This window comes from Pseudorca crassidens, chromosome 11 (assembly GCF_039906515.1).
Source record: "Pseudorca crassidens isolate mPseCra1 chromosome 11, mPseCra1.hap1, whole genome shotgun sequence".
Classification (NCBI taxonomy): Eukaryota; Metazoa; Chordata; class Mammalia; order Artiodactyla; family Delphinidae; genus Pseudorca; species Pseudorca crassidens.
Genome location: NC_090306.1, coordinates 43,966,834 through 43,984,248, shown reverse-complemented (window position 1 = coordinate 43,984,248; position 17,415 = coordinate 43,966,834). Strand labels below are relative to the sequence as shown.

General features: G+C 40.4%; 1 protein-coding gene across 6 annotated transcripts in view; it reads right to left on the bottom strand.

Annotated features, from left to right (window-relative positions):
• LARP4 (La ribonucleoprotein 4) overlaps positions 1–342 on the bottom strand; it is a 66,482-nt gene extending 66,140 nt beyond the window's left edge. For 3 of the 6 annotated variants that reach the window (XM_067696515.1, XM_067696514.1, XM_067696516.1), the window contains exon 1: positions 168–332. Coding sequence is in view for 3 of the 6 variants with exons in the window: in XM_067696513.1 (XP_067552614.1) it covers positions 168–185 (18 nt within the window). In the remaining 3 variants the exon portion in view is untranslated. Of the gene's footprint in view, positions 1–167 lie in introns of all 6 variants that reach the window. The other 3 variants (XM_067696512.1, XM_067696511.1, XM_067696513.1) reach the window with 2 other exon arrangements.
• Between the last annotated feature and the right edge of the window lie 17,073 nt (positions 343–17,415).

The following is a 17,415-nucleotide window of genomic DNA, read 5'->3' as shown; positions in this document are numbered from 1 at the left end:
GAGCGCGCAAATCGGAGCCGCGGGCCTGCACGGCCCAGGTGCTGTGTCAGCCTATCTGCCGGTTCCGCGCCGTGTACGGCCTGGAAAGTCACATGGCGCTGGAACCGGCCGGCGCCTTCACACTCCTGCTCTCCTCAGAGCAGGACGAGAATCCCAAGTCCACTCACCTCCACGAAGAGCAACATGACTTTCTCCGCTCGGCCCAATCGTTCTCGCCGACGCGACTCCAACTGGCTTACAGGCCGGAGCCCCAATAGCTAGGATAAGGACACTCGCCTGGCCCCTCCACCCGGCAGCGGACCCGGCTCCTCCCCCGCCGTCAGCCGCTGCGGCCTGACCCGCCCAGTCCCACCTCCCTTGAAACAGCAACTGTTTCCGGCTCTAGAGAACAATTGCTTCCGGGAGAAGAGAAAATCCTCGGCGCGCTCAACTTTTGCGCTACCTTTTCCAGCCGCAGTATGGACTGTACTATCATGTGGCCGGGGGGAGGGGGGGCGGGGGAAGCGATCAGAGGAAGGCACCATTCTGTGCCACGGGAGTATGTAAAAATTTTACAGGCGCATTTTATCCCTGGCGAAACGGATAGTTACCATGGCCATAATAACTCCGCAGTTCTCGTGGCCCAAGACCTAGATCTGATAAAAAGCCGAGCTTGTGCAAAATGTACTGAAAAACAACCACCCCTGCCGAAAAGGCGGCGGCTCTCAGGGAAAAAGTAGAGAAGGGAAAAAAGCAGCAGTAATAGTAAATACATTAACAGCAACTGCTGTACATTAAAGGCCTACTACATGCCTGGCACTATTCTAAGTATTTTACGTGAATTAATCTAAACAATCCAACGCAATAATACTATTATCCCTATTTTACAGTTGAAGGAGCTCTCTAGAACACACTTTGCCCCAAGTTCCCTTGAATTAGGTACCCACACCTCTGCTCAATATAATCCTATTTGGTAGTACTTAGCCTGGATAGCCTCTTCATTGATGTTCTGCCATTAATTCAAATGAAATACAACAAAAAAAATTTTAAATTATCTTTATAATTTTCTGTTAGATGATCCAAAATCCTTATTATCTTTAGCAACACTTACTAGGATTTATCCCTCCCTTATCAGTCCCACTTCTATATCCTAGCTCTGACACTCATCGTTTGAAACAGTCATGTCTTGATCTTCTCCAATGGATTTTTTCTATTCTATTATTTCAAAAAATCTTCCTAAATTGAAAGTTTCATTTTTACCAAACTGTTATTATTTGCTTTCAAGACCTTACCATTCTGATCCTATGTAATCTCCCTTAACCTCAAATGAATCCCTTCATTTTTCATTTAGATACCAAATTAATTTCCCCTTCGAATTGCTGATATTTCTGTCCCATACTCTCCTACTCTGATCTGCAGTAAACTCAACATTACCTCATCTCAATTAAACCAGTCTCCTTACTTTTTCCCTGAAATAACAAACTCTGCACTCACCTCCAAAGCCATGGCTCATTGAAAAGCCTATCTGAAATGCCTTCATTTGTCAGTCAGTCTTCTCGCTCCATAAGATTCTCCCAAAGACTCTGCTCCTCACAGGTCTCTTCTTCATGTCCCTTGTTAGCACTTGAATATTATATTCTATCTTAAATTTTTTTTTGTTGTTTTTTAGTTTCTTCACAGGTCCCTATCATATATTTTTCACAGTCTAGTATAATGGTAGCCACATAGTAGTATCTCAACAAATGCTTGTCAGATTGAAGAGATTTTTAAATTTGCTTTAAAAAGCCTTCATTTCCAGTTGCTGATGAATTCCATGCTGCATAAAAAAATATGAAGGAGAGAGAGAGCACAATAATACTAAATTAGTTTTGTTGACAAGTATGTAGGCTGCTTTGTGAATGTCCACTAGGGTAAGCAATATAAAGAAATCAAGAGAAATTAACAGTTATTTAAGGATCTCACAATATAGTATTATTATCAGCAAAGTAATTTAATAGATTAATTGATTATGTTGAGAAATGCTGGGTAATGATAGATATTTTAATGAAACCTCACATTTATATAAATAAATAATTCTCCTTAAATGTGGCCCTTTCACAGGAATGTGCAGTGGAGAAAGGACAGCCTCTTCAATAAGTGGTGCTGGGAATACTGGACAGGTACATGTAACTGTTGGTGGGAATGTAAATTGATACAGCCACTGTGGAGAACAGTATGGAGATTCCTTAAAAAACTACAAATAGAACTACCATATGACTCAGCAATCCCATAATTCAAAACGAGTCATGTACCAAAATGTTCATTGCAGCTCTATTTACAATAGCCCGGAGATGGAAACAACCTAAGTGTCCATCATCGGATGAATGGATAAAGAAGATGTGGCACATATATACAATGGAATATTACTCAGCCATAAAAAGAAACGAAATTGAACTATTTGTAATGAGGTGGATAGACCTAGAGTCTGTCATACAGAGTGAAGTAAGTCAGAAAGAGAGAGACAAATACCGTATGCTAACACATATATATGGAATTTAAGAAAAAAAAATGTCATGAAGAGCCTAGGGGTAAGACAGGAATAAAGACCCAGGCCTACTAGAGAATGGACTTGAGGATATGGGGAGGGGGAAGGGTAAGCTGTGATAAAGCGAGAGAGAGGCATGGACATATACACAGTACCAAACGTAAGGTAGATAACTAGTGGGAAGCAGCGGCATAGCTCAGGGAGATCAGCTTGGTGCTTTGTGACCGCCTGGAGGGGTGGGAGTGGGAGAGTGGGAGGGAGGGAGACGCAAGAGGGAAGAGATATGGGGATATATGTATATATATAACTGATTCATTTTGTTGTAAAGCAGAAACTAACACACCATTGTAAAGCAATTATACTCCAATAAAGATGTTTAAAAAAAATGTGGCCCTTTCAGAAAATATTATGAACTTCCTTGAATAAATAGACTTAATTGTGATTTATAGGAAAGGAGGGAGTGATATTTTATGACTGGGGGGGAGGGTGCAGTCTAACAAAGAAAGTATGAAAGTATTCTGGGACTTAGAAAAGTTTCCATGAGGAGAGGAGTTTTAAACTATAATGAATATCCAAATTTTAGACAGTTTCCATGGAGGTACTGAGGAAGAATATGCCAAATGTTAGATAAAGAAACCTAAAGTACCGCATCTGGTTTTGAGAGGTTCACCAACTGGTGGATAGAAACAAATAATAAATAGTTACACTCAATGAGATAAGTGCTATAATACAAAGTTTACAAAATGATTTGGGAACACAGGGGAGGGAGTAATTTAGACAACAGGATCTTAGAAGGGAAAATATTTAACTTGCTCTTACATATTGATTAATATTTTTAAAAGACAATTACATTATGATCCCCTGTATCCCTTTCTCTGAAGGACTGAAACAAATTGTTTAAATTTACAAGTTTACAACAAGCACTCAACATAGGACTAAGTTACAATAAGGACTCAACATAGGAAGTTCTCATAGAGAAATTGTTATACATCCACAATTTATATAAAATCTAAAACATACAAAATGATATTACATAGTTTATGAACACATACACCTGCAATAAAAGTATATAAACAGAGACTAGACACAAATACATCAAATTCATGCTTGTTATGGCCCTCTGAAGAGGGAAAAACAGGAAGGAAGGAGTCTGGGGAGAACACCAAAGGGGACTTCAACTTTATCTCTAATGCTTTCTTTTATTTAAAAATATCTGAAGCAAATATGACAAAATGTTAATATCTGTTCATTCTGGGTGGTAGGCACATGGCTATTTGTTATATTTCTTTCTGTACTTTTCACATTTTTTTAAATTAAAAAATAATCTACACAACCAACAAAACCATCTGTCCTTTTAATTGCTCTAGTGTCCTAAATCCTTTCACCACCTCTACAATCAGAGGAGCTGCCCAAAGTACTCTTCTTTCAGTTAGAAAGCAGCCTCTAAGCGGTCCCTTCAATTTCCCAGCCAACTACAGAATGTCAAAGCCTTCTTCAGTCAGGCTTCTTGAAAAAATGAGCCACTAGGCAGTGCAAAGAGTGTGATCTTCATGCAAATACTATCTTCCAAGTTACTACAAGTCTAGGAAAAGTTGAAGGGCAGCTGAGGAAGTTGTAACACAATTATTCCATTACAAGCTTAAACATTCTTAAGCGAAACCTCAGGAGGAGAGAAGAACCAGAAATTACATTTGATACACTGGATCTTGAATTCTAACACCTAGATTTTAAGCTCATTTAAAGCAGGGCTTTAATTTCTTTTAGCGTTTCTTTTTATTTCTTTTAGCGTTCCTGTTTATTCTTTCCTTCCCTCCCTCCCCCCTTCACCCACTACCATCACAGCATATAGAATGCCTAATTCTCTGCATATAGTAAGCACTCTTTAAATGTTTGAGTCAATGATAACGTCACAATGGGTCTATTATGACATCACCCGGACTGAAACACCACGGCTAGTATCAGGGTACACCACAGATTCTTAACCACTGTACCGCCAGAGAAGTCCCGCAATACCACAGTATCTTGATTACTGAGGTTTCATAATAATTCTTGAAATCATGTAGTTTTAATTCCTAAACTTTGTTCTCTTTCAATTGTGCCCAACTTCTCTCATCTTCCTTTTACTTCCTTTTCCTCTTCTTGGGCTTTTCTCTCAAGACTCAAACACTCATAATCTGAAACCTGTCTTTGAGACTTCCCTGATGGCACAGTGGTTAAGAATCCACCTGCCAATGCAGGGGACATGGGTTTGAGCCTCGGTCCGGTAAGATCCCACATGCCACGGAGCTACTAAGCCCATGTGCCACAACTACCAAGCCTGTGCTCTACAGCCCGCGAGCCACAACTACTGAGCTCACATGCCACAACTACTGAAGCCCGCACACCTAGAGCCCGTGCTCCGCAACACAAGAAGCCACCACAGTGAGAAGCCCGGGCACTTCAATGAAGAGTAGCCCCCGCTCGCTGTAACTAGGGAAAGCCCACGCACAGCAAGACCCAAAGCAGCCAAAAATAAATAATAAATAAATTTATTAAAAAAAATAAAAACTGTCTTTATCCACACTGCTTTCTCCCTTTGCTTTTCCATAGGATATTTAGAATCAATCTGTCAAATACTATTGGGGAAAAAAAAAAGCCTACTGGTATTTTGACTGGGAATGTATTTAATTTGTAGATCAATTTGGGGAGAATTGAAATCTTAACAATATTGAGTCTCTGACCCTTGAATATAGCATATATCTCCATTTATTTAGGTCTAATTTTTCTCAGAAGTGCTTTGCATATCTTTTGTCAGATTTATCCCCAAGTAGTTCATATTTTTTATATTATTGTAAATAGTATTGTTCCTTAATTTCTATTCTCGAGTGTTCACAACTAACAAAGAAATACAATAAATTTTTGTATATTGATCTTGTATACTGAAACCTAATTTATTAGTTCTCATAGATATTCTTTGTACAGTCTTTGGATTTTCTACATAGACAATCCTATCATATACTAATAGAGACAGTTTTATTTCCTCCTTTCATATCTCTGTGCACTTAAACTTGGTTCTTGACTCATTGGTTAGGCTAGGACCTCCAATATCAAGTTGAATAAAAGTGATGAGACAACCTTGCTTTTTTCTTGATGTTAGGCTTTAGCGGAAAGCATTCAGTCTTCTACCATTAAGTATGAAACAGCTGTATATATTTTATGGCTCTTTATCAAGTTGGGAAATTCCTTCTTTTCCTAGTTTGGTGAGTTTTTTTTTTTTTTTTTTTTTTTTTTTTTTTTTGCTGTACGCGGGCCTCTCACTGTTGTGGCCTCTCCCGTTGCGGAGCACAGGCTCCGGACGCGCAAGCTCACCGGCCATGGCTCACGGGCCCAGCCGCTCCGCGGCACGTGGGATCTTCCCGGACCGGGGCACAAACGCGTGTCCCCTGCATCGGCAGGCGAACTCTCAACCACTGCGCCACCAGGGAAGCCCCTGGTGAGTTTTTAATCAGGAATAGGCATTGGGTTTTATCAAAAGGTTTTACCGCATCTAAGGAGATAATCATGATTTTTTCCCCCTATTTGAATCTGGCAATATAGTGAATTACATTAATGTTATGAATGTTAAACCAACCTTACACTTTTAGAGTAAATCCCATTTACTCATGATGTAGCATTCTTTTTACTACGTTGTATTCGATTAGCTACATTTTTGTTAACTAAACTTTTTCATAACTAACTTTTTCATCACAGCAAACAGAAACACTGACCCGTTAAACAGTAACTATCCATTCCCCTTTTCCCCCAAACCCTGGCAACAACCATTCATCTTTCTGTCTCTATGAATTTGCCTACTCTAGATACCTTATCTAAGTGAAATCATAAGGTATTTGTCCTTTTGTGCCTGGTTTATTTCATTTAGCATGTCCTCAGCGTTCATCACTATTGCAGTATCTGTTAGAATTTCCTTTCTTTTAAAGGCTAACTATTATTCCATTGTATGTATATATCACGTTTTGTTTATCCACTCATTCATCATTGGACACGCAAGTTGCTTCCACCTCTCTGCCGTTGTGAATAATGCTGCTATGAACATAGGAGTACAAATATCTGTTTAAGTCCCTGCTGTCAATTCTTTGTATATCCAGGAGTAGAATTGCTGGATCATATGATAATTTTATTTTTCATTTCTTAAGGACCTGCCATACTGTTTTCCGTATGGCTGCACCATTTTACATCCTTATCAGCAGTGCACAAGGGTTCCAATTTCCTCACACTCTCACCAACACTTGTTATTTTCTAGGTTTTGGCTTTTTTTCTCATAATAGCTATCCTAATGGGTCTGAAGTATCTCACTGTGATTTTGATTTGCATTTCCCAAATGATTAGTGATGTTGAGCATCTTTTCATGTGCTTGCTTGTCATGTGTATATATTCTTTGGAGAAATGTCTATTCAAGTCTTTTGCCCATTTTGGAACTAGGTTTGTTCTTGTTGAGTTGTAGGAATTCTTTATATATTCTGGATGTTAATTACTTATCAGACATGTGATTTGCAAATATTTTCTCCCATTCTGTGTATTGCCTTTTTACTCTGTTGATAGTTGTGCCAATCAATTTTATGTGTCAACTTGACTGGGCCACAGGGAGCCCAGACATTTAGTCAGATATTCTGGGTATGTCTGTGAAGATGTTTCTGGATGAGATTGACACTTGAATCAGTAGACTGAGTAAAGCAGAATGCCCTCCCTAACGTGGGTGGGTCTTATCCAATTAAAGACCTGAATAGAACAAAAAAAGTCTGAGTAGAAGGGAACTCCACCTGTCTGACTGCCTTGGGCTGGGACTTTTCAGTCTTTAGGCTTGAACTGAAACATCAGCTCTTCTTGGGTTTTGGACCTGCTGGCTTTTAGACTGGAACTATACCTTGGGCTCTCCTGGGTCTCTAGCTTGCCAAGTAGAGATCATGAGACTTCTTAGCCTCCACAATCATGTGAGCTGATTCATTATAAGAGAAAAAAAAGATATATATATCAACTGAAAAAAATGCACAACCTAAAAGTTGAGAATTATGTTTTATTTGCTGCACTTGCTGAAAACTTAAGCCCAGGAGACAGCCTCTCAGATAGCTGTGAGGGACTGTTCCAAAGAGGTAAGGGAGGACCAAGGATATATAGGATGTTTTGCATTAAAAAAAAAACCAACAACAACAGGTAGCTGGAACATCAAAAAAGATTATTGTTAATTAAAGAAAACCAGATATTTCAAGTTAATGAATTTCACACTTCTCTAAATTCATTAACTGGGAAGATGCAAGAATCTGGGCTCATTGAAATCATTCCTTTGACATGCACCTTAACTACTTAGAGCCAGTATCCTGTTTATCTCCATCCCTGGCATGATCTGGCAATTAAGATATGCAAAATGTCACCATTGGATATTCCTAATGCACTGCTTATAAGAAGCAAGAACCTGGGTGACTGTGTATATGACACTTTCAAACATTTTTGGCAAATTAACAAATATAATGAGATTGGTTGGTTGCTCCTAATGTCACTGAACAAAGTGGGGAAAGAAAAGGATGAGCTCAGGGAATCAGATTCCCAGCTCAAGTGCCACATAAATGACCTGAAAGCTTCTGTGTATGCCTTAAAGGAGACCCTTAATCTCCTGTAGCTCCAGGCTAAGACTGATGAAAATTAAACGAAGAATCTCATTCTCTGACTAACTGAATTACAAGTTGATCTCCCAGCCTCACTGGGTGGCTAATGTTAAAGTGAGGGCATTGGGACTACCCTGGTGACGCAATGGTTAAGAATCCTCCTGCCAATGCAGGGGACACGGGTTTGAGCCCTGGTCCAGGAAGATCCCACATGCCATGGAGCAACAAAGCCTGTGTGCCACAACTGCTGAGCCCGCGTGCCACAACTACTGAAGCCCACGTGCCTAGAGCCCGTGCTCTGCAACAAGAGAAGCCACTGCAATGAGAAGCCCGCACACAGCAACGAAGACCCAATGCAGCTAAATATAAATAAATAAATTTATAAAGTAAGGGCATTGACTGAAAAGGAATGGGATCCTGAAAGTTGGAATGGGGATGTGTGGAAAGACTTCGTTAAAGCTTGGGATGTTGAAAGCTCTAAATTCTGATGAGTGTTCTTTGCCAGGGGAGCGGCCTCTTCACCCAACACCAGTGGGAATGGCCACTCCACCCCTGTCTGAGAGTATTAACCCTGCATTGCCTGAGGAAACTGTACTGACCTCTCCTGCGGCAGTTGTCATGCAAGACAAGGCTGAGTTTCCTCAGGAACCACTCCCACAGTATTTCTTTGTTTCTAGATCTATAACTAGATTCAAATGCCAGTAGGCCACTAAAGGTGAGTTACAAAGAGTGACTCATGAGGAGGTACACTAGACTCCAGAAGAACTACTTGAGTTTTCTAATTTTTACAGGCAGAAATCCAGGGAATATGTGTGGGAATGGATGTTAAAGATGTGGGATAATGGTGGAAGGAACATAAAGTTGGATCAGGCCACCTGATGTAGACTCACTACGCTGAGATTCAGTATTTAACATTTCAGCTTGGGGAATCAGAAAAGGTTCTAACAGTTTGGTTGGTTGACTGAAACATGGACCGAAAGGTTACTCACAGTGAATAAGTTAGACATGCCAGACTTGTCTAATGTAGGGGAAAGAATTAAAAGGCTTAGAGAGATTGGAATGTTAAAGTGGATTTGTCATTGAAGATCTGCTCATCCAACCTGGGAGAGTCCAGAAGACATACCTTTCATCATGACTGTGAGAAACAGATGTACGAGAGGAGCCTTGGCATTCTTGGAGAACTCTGTTATCACTCTTCTCTGTAGACCAGACCTTACAGTGGGAAATCTAAAAACAATGGGAGTGATTGGATCCTGAGATGCCAAGGACCAACTGGTGGCAGTCAACCATCAAAGGCCAAGTGGGCATGGTTACCATAATGGACAGCAGAGTCAAAGCATCAATGAGAATAGTCTGACTTATGAAGAACTATGGCATTGGCTAGTCGATCATGGTATTCCCACTAAAAGTAAAATAGTTAGGAACCTACTAAATTCTTACCTGATCTGTATAAGTGGAAAACTTCTAGGTCAAGTGAACAAAAGTCTAACCTGAATCGTAACAACAGAGAGTCATGGCCCCTCAATCAATTCCCAGACTTAAGCCAGTTTACAGACCCAGAACCCCTTGAATGAAGGGGAGGTTGGGTTTCCTTGCAGAAGGACACTGTCAAAATTTTATACTATTAATCCTTCTCCAAGCCTTCTCTGAAGAGAACTGGCCTTTTACCAGGATAACTGTGCATTGGAGAAAAGGAAATAACCAGACCTTTTGGGGACTACTGGCTCTGAACTGACACTAATTCTAGGAGATCCAAAGTGTAATCTATGGTCTACCAGTCAGAGTAGGGACTTATAGAAGTCATGTGATTAACAGTTTTAGCTCAGGTCCATATCACAGTGGGCCCACTGGGTCCCTGAACCCATCCTGTGGTTATTTTGCCAATTCTGGAATATGTAAAAGGAAAAGACATACTCAGCAGCTGGCAGAATCCCCACACTAGTTCCCTGACCTGTGGAGTGAGGGCTATTGTGGTGGGAAATGCCAAGTGGAAGCCACTAGAGCTGCCTTTACCTAGGAAAGTAGTGAACCAAAAACAATACTGCATTTCTAGAGGAATTGCAGAAGTAAATGCCACCATCAGGGAAAGATGCAGGAGTGGTAATTCCCACCACATCCTCATTCAACTTGCCTATCTGGCCTGTGCAGAAGAGAGATGGACCTTTGAGAATGACAGTGGATTATTGTAAAATTAATCAGGTGGTGACTCCAATTGCAGCTGATGTACCAGATGTGGTTTCATTGCTTGAGCAAATTATCACACACACTGGTACCTGGTATGCAGCTACTGATCTGGCAAATGGCTTTCTCCATACCTGTCAATATGGACCACCAGACGCAATTTTCTTTCAGTGGGCAAGGCGAGCAATACACTTTTACTGGTCTACCTCAGGACATACCAACTCTCCAGTTTGGTAGAATTCACCAGTGAAGCCACCTGGTCTAGGACTTTTCTTTGTTGGGAGGTTTTTTATTACTGGTTTGTTCTCTGTTCTAGTTATGTATCTATTCAGATTTTATATTTCTTTGTTATTCAGTTTTCATATGTTTTGTGTTTTCAGGAAGTTTTCCATTTCATCTAGGTTAACAATTTGGTGGCATACAATCGTTCATAGTACCCTCTTGTAATCCTACTTTTTTCTTTAAAAATTTTTAAAATTGAAGTATAATTGATGTACAATATTTTATGTTATGGGTGTACAATATAGTGATTCATAATTTTTCTTCCACCCACCCAACCAGCTATCCACCCATCCATCCACCCACCCACTCATTCATCTACCCATCCACCACCGATCCACCCATCCATTCACCCACCCATTCCGTGATTCACAATTTTTAAAGGTTATACTCCATTTATAGTTATTATAAAATATTGACTATATTCCCTGTGTTGTACAATATATCCTTGTAGCTTCTTTTATACCTAATAGCTTGTATCTCTTGTTCCCCTACTGCTATACTGCCCCTCCCCCCTTCCCTCTCTCCACGGGTAACCACTAGTTTGCTCTCTATATCTGTGAATCTGCTTCTTTTTTGTTATATTCACTAGTTTGTTGTATTTTTTAGATTCCAGATATAAGTGATATCAAACAGTATTTGTTTTTCTCTGTCTGACTTATTTCACTAAGCATAGTACCCTCTAGGTCCATCCATGTTGTTGCAAATGGCAAAATTTCATTCTTTTTTATGGCTGAGTAGTATTCCATTGTGTGTGTATGTGTGTATGTGTACATTTTCTTTTCTTTTTTATTTTTTTTGGCCACACCACGTGGCATGTGGGATCTTAGTTCCCTGACCAGGGATCAAACCCACACCCCCTGAAGTGGAAGCACAGAGTCTTAACCACTGGACTACCAGGGAAGTCCCTATGTACATCTTCTTTATCCATTCATCTTTATCCATTCATCTGTTGATGGATGCTTAGATTGTGTCCATCTCTTGGCTATTGTAAATAATGCTGCTATGAACATTGGGGTGCATGTATCTTTTCGAATTTGTGTTTTTGTTAATCCTGTTTATTTCTGTAGAATCAGTAGTAATGTCCCCACATTGATTTCTGGTTTAAGTAATTTGAGTAATCTCTTTTTTTGTCAGTCTAATTAAAGGCTTGTCAATTTTGTTGACTTAGGGGGAAAAGTCAACTTTTTGTTTCATTGATTTTCTGTATTGATTCTCTAAACTCATTTATTTATTTATTTATTTGGGACTGTGCCATGGGGCATGTGGGATCTTCGTTCCCTAACCAGGGATTGATCCCGTGCCCCCTTCAGTGGAAGCTTGGAGTCTTAAGCACTGGACCACCAGGGAAGTCCCTATACTCTTTTTTTTTTTTTAAGTCTGCTCTAATTTTTCTAATCCTTCTTTCTGCTAGCTTTGGGTTAATTTTTCTTTCTCTAGTTCATTCAAGGTATAAAGTTAGGTTGTTGACTTGAGACCTTCTTTTTTTCATGTTTATTCCTATAAATTTCCCTCTTAGCACTGCTTTTGCTACATTCCATAAGTTTTTTGTTTTTTGTTTTGGCTGCGTTGGGTCTTCGTTGCTGCACGAGGACTTTCTCTAGTTGTGGCGAGCAGTTCACAGGCTTCTCATTGCAGTGGCTTCTCTTGTTGCAGAGCACGGGATCTAGGCGCATGGGCTTCAGTAGTTGCAGCGCATGGGCTCAGTAGTTGCAGCATATGGGCCTTAGAGCATGTGGGCTTCAGTAGTTGCAGCACATGGGCTCAGTAGTTGCAGCATATGGGCCTTAGAGCACACGGGCTTCAGTAGTTGCAGCACACAGGTTCAGTAGTTGTGGTGCACAGGCTTAGTGGCTCCGCAGCATGTGGGATCTTCCTGGACCAGGGATTGAACCTGTGTCCCCTTCATTGGCAGGCGGATTCTTAACCACTGCACCACCATGGAAGTCCCCCCATAAGTTTTTTTTTTAATTAATTAATTTATTTATTTATTTTTGGTTGCGTTGGGTCTTTGTTGCTGCACAAGGGTTTTCTCTAGTTGCGACAAGCAGGGGCTACCCTTCATTTTGGTGCATGGGCTTCTCACTGTGGTGCCTTCTCTTGTTGCAGAGCTTGGGCTATAGGAACGCAGGCTTCAGTAGTTGTGGTTCACGGGCTCTAGAGCTCAGGCTCAGTAGTTGTGGTGCACAGGCTTAGTTGCTCTGCAGCATGTGGGATCTTCCCAGACCAGGGGAAGAACCTGCGTCCCCTGTGTCCCCTGCATTGGCAGAAGGATTCTTAAACACTGCACCACCAGGGAAGTCCTCCCCCCATAAGTTTTTGTATGTTGTGATTTCATTTTCATCTCTTAGAATTTTTTAATTTCCTTTGTAATCTCATCTTTGACTCACTTGTTTAAGAATGTGTTAATTTCCACATATTTGTGAATTTTCCAATTTTCCTTCTGTGGTTGATTTATAATTTCATCTCACTGTGGTTGGAAAAGATACTTTGTATAATATATTTTTAAATACATTGAGATTTATTTTGTGGCCTATCCTGGAGAATGGTCTATCCTGGAGAATGCCCCACATGCAGTTGAAAAAATTGTGTATTCTGGGTTTTTTTGTTTGTTTTTGGCCACATGGTAAGGCATGTGAGCTCTTAGTTCCCTGACCAGGGATCAAACCCATGTCCCCAGCATTGGGAGTGTGGAGTCTTAACCACTAGACCACCAGGGAAGTCCCTTTTCTTGTACTCTGTTATTTGATGGAGTATTCTGTATACATCTGTTATATCTAGATGGTTTATTGGTTGTTCAAGTCCTCCATTTCCTAATTTATCTCTGTCTAGTTGTTCTGTCCATTACTGAAAGTGAAATCTCCCCTTATTGCTGTAGAACTATCTATTTCTCCCTTCAAGTCTGTTAATTTTTGCTTCTTATATTTGGAGGGTATGTTATTAGGTGTGTACATTTTTATAATTGTTATATCTTCTTCCTCTGTTGAATCTTTTTATTACAGTCTCTTGCAATCTTTTAAAAAATTTAAAGTCTATTTTGGGGGACGGAGTCAAGATGGCAGAGTAGAAGGACATGGAGTTCGCATCTCCTCACAACTAGGGCACCTACTAAGTGCTGGTGGGGACCTCAGACACCTAAGGGGACAGGAGGAATCCCCACGTGACCAGGTAGGATGTGGGAGGGAGAGGGGAAAGAAAAATGGAGGTGGGGCTGTTACAGAGGAAGAAACAGAGAGAAGTTAGAGTTTCACAGAGACCAGAGTGAGTCATTCTCCCAGTCACTGCTTGGACATTTGCCCAGGAAACAAACTTAAAGACAAGCGAAAGGGGAACCAAGATGGCAGAGTAGAAGGACGGGCTCTCATTCCCTCTTGAGAGAACACCAGAATCACAACTAGCTGCTGGACAATCATCGACAGGAAGACACTGGAACTCACCAAAAAAGATACCCCACATCCAAATACAAAGGAGAAGCCACAATGAGACAGTAGGAGGGGCACAATCACAGTAAAATCAAATCCCATAACTGCTGGGTGGGTGACTCACAGACTGGAGAACACTTATAACACAGAGGTCCACCCACTGGAGTGAAGGTTCTGAGCCCCAGGTCAGGCTTCCCAACCTGGGGGTCTGGCAACGGGAGGAGGAATTTGTAGAGAATCAGACTTTGAAGCCTAGTGGGAATTAATTGATTGCAGGACTGGGAGAGGACTGGGGGAAACATAGACTCCACTCTTGGAGGGCACAGACAAAGTAGTGTGCACACGGGATCCAGGGGAAGGAGTAGTGACCCCAGGGGAGACTGAACCAGACCTACCTGCTAGTGTTGGAGGGTCTCCTGCAGAGGCGTGGCGTGGCGGGGGGTGCTGTGGCTCACTGTGGGGCCAAGGACACTTACAGCAGAAGTTCTGGATAGTACTCCTTGGCGTGATCCCTCTGAGTCTGTCATTAGCCCCACCAAAGAGCCCAGGTAGGCTCCAGTGTTGGGTTGCCTCAGGCCAAACAACCAACAGGGAGGGAACCCAGCCCCACCCATCAACAGTCAAGTGGATTAAAGTTTCACTGAGCTCTGCCCACCAGAGCAACAGTCAGCGCTATCCACCAACAGTCCCTCCCATTAAGCCTCTTAGATAGCCTCATCCACAAGAGGGCAGAGTGCAGAAGCAAGAAGAATTACAATCCTGCAGGCTGTGGAACGAAAATCACATTCACAGAAAGACCAAGATGAAAAGGCAGAGGGCTATGTACCAGATGAAGGAACAAGATAAAAGCCCAGAAAAACAACTAAATGAAGTTGAGATGGGCAACCTTCCAGAAAAAGAATTCAGAATAATGATAGTGAAGATGATCCAGGACCTCGGAAAAAGAATGGAGGCAAAGATCGAGAAGATGCAAGAAATGTTTAACAAAGACCTACAAGAATTAAAGAACAAAGAGGGATGAACAATACAATAACTGAAATGAAAATTATACTAGAAAGAATCAATAGCAGAATAACTGAGGCAGAAGAATGGATAAGTGACCTGGAAGACAGAATGGTGGAATTCACTGCTGTGGAACAGAAAAAAGAAAAAAGAATGAAAAGAAATGAAGACAGCTTAAGAGACCTCTGGGACAACATTAAACACAACAACATTTGCATTATAGGGGTCCCAGAAGGAGGAGAGAGAGAGAAAGGACCAGAGAAAATATTTGAGGAGATTATAGTCGAACACTTCCCTAACATGGGAAAGGAAATAGTCACCCAAGTCCAGGAAGCACAGTGAGTCCCATACAGGATAAACGCAAGGAGAAACACACTGAGATACATAGTAATCAAATTGGCAAAAATTAAAGACAAAGAAAAATTATTGAAAGCAGCAAGGGAAAAACGACAAATAACATACAAGGGAACTCCCATAAGGTTAACAGCTGATTTCTCAGCAGAAACTCTACAAGCCAGAAGGGAGTGGCATGATATACTTAAAGTGATGAAAGGGAAGAACCTACAACCAAGATTACTCTACCTGGCAAGGATCTCATTCAGACTCGATGGAGAAATCAAAAGCTTTACAGACAAGCAAAAGCTAAGAGAAGTCAGCACCACCAAACCAGCTCTACAACAAATGCTAAAGGAAGTTCTCTAAGTGGAAAACACAAGAGAAGAAAAGGATCTACAAAAACAAACCCAAAACCATTAAGAAAATGGTCATAGGAACATACATATCAATAATTACCTTAAACGTGAATGGATTAAATGCTCCAACCAAAAGACACAGGCTCACTGAATGGACATGAAAACAAGTCCTACATCTATGCAGTCTACAAGAGACCCACTTAGGACCTAGGGACAGATATAGACTGAAAGTGAGGGGATGCAAAAAGATATTCCATGCAAATGGAAATCAAAAGAAAGCTGGAGTAGCAATACTCATATCAGATAAAATAGACTTTAAAATAAAAAATGTTACAAGAGACAAGGAAGGACACTACATAATGATCAAGGGATCAATCCAAGAAGAAGGTATAACAAATATAAATATATATGCACCCAACATAGGAGCACCTCAATACATAAAGCAACTGCTAACAGCTATAAAAGAGGAAATCGACAGTAACACAATAACAGTTGGGGACTTTAACACCTCACTTACACAAATGGACAGATCATCCAAAATGAAAATAAATAAGGAAACAGAAGCTTTAAATAACACAATAGACCAGACAGATTTAATTGATATTTATAGGACATTCCATCCAAAAACAGCAGATTACACTTCTCAAGTGCGCATGGAACATTCTCCAGGATAGATCTCCAGGATAGATCACATCTTGGGTCACAAATCAAGCCTCAGTAAATTTAAGAATATTGAAATCATATCAAGCATCTTTTCTGACCACAATGCTATGAGATTAGAAATGAATTACAGGGAAAAAAAGTAAAAATCACAAACACGTGGAGGCTAAACAATACGTTACTAAATAACCAAGATATCACTGAAGAAATCAAAGAGGAAATCAAAAAATACCTAGAGAAAAATGACAATGAAAACATGACGATCCAAAACCTATGGCATTCAGCAAAAGCAGTTCTAAGAGAGAAGTTTATAGCTATACAAGCCTACCTCAAGAAACAAGAAAAATCTCAAATAAACAATCTAACCTTATACCTAAAGGAATTAGAGAAAGAAGAACAAACAAAACCCAAAGTTAGCAGAAGGAAAGAAATTATAAAGATCAGAGCAGAAATAAATGAAATAGAAACAAAGAAAACAGTAGCACAGATCAATAAAACTAAAAGCTGGTTCTTTGAGAAGATAAACAAAATTGATAAACCATTAGCCAGGCTCATCAAGAAAAAGAGGGAGAGGACTCAAATCAATAAAATTAAAAATGAAACAGGAGAAGTTACAACAGACACTGCAGAAATACAAAGTATCCTAAGAGACTACTACAAGCAACTCTATGCCAAGAAAATGGACAACCTGGAAGAAATGGACAAATTCTTAGTAAGGTATAAACTTCCAAGATTGAACCAGAAAGAAATAGAAAATATGAACAGACCAATCACAAGTAATGAAATTGAAACTATGATTAAAAATATTCCAACAAACAAAACTCCAGGACTAGATGGCTTCACAGGTGAATTCTATCAGACATTTAGAGAAGAGCTAACACCCATCCTTCTGAAACTCTTCCAAAAAATTGCAGAGGATGCAACACTCCCAAACTCATTCTATGAGGCCAACATCACCCTGATACCAAAACCAGACAAAGATACTACAAAAAAAGAAAATTACAGACCAATATCACTGATGAATATAGATGCAAAAATCC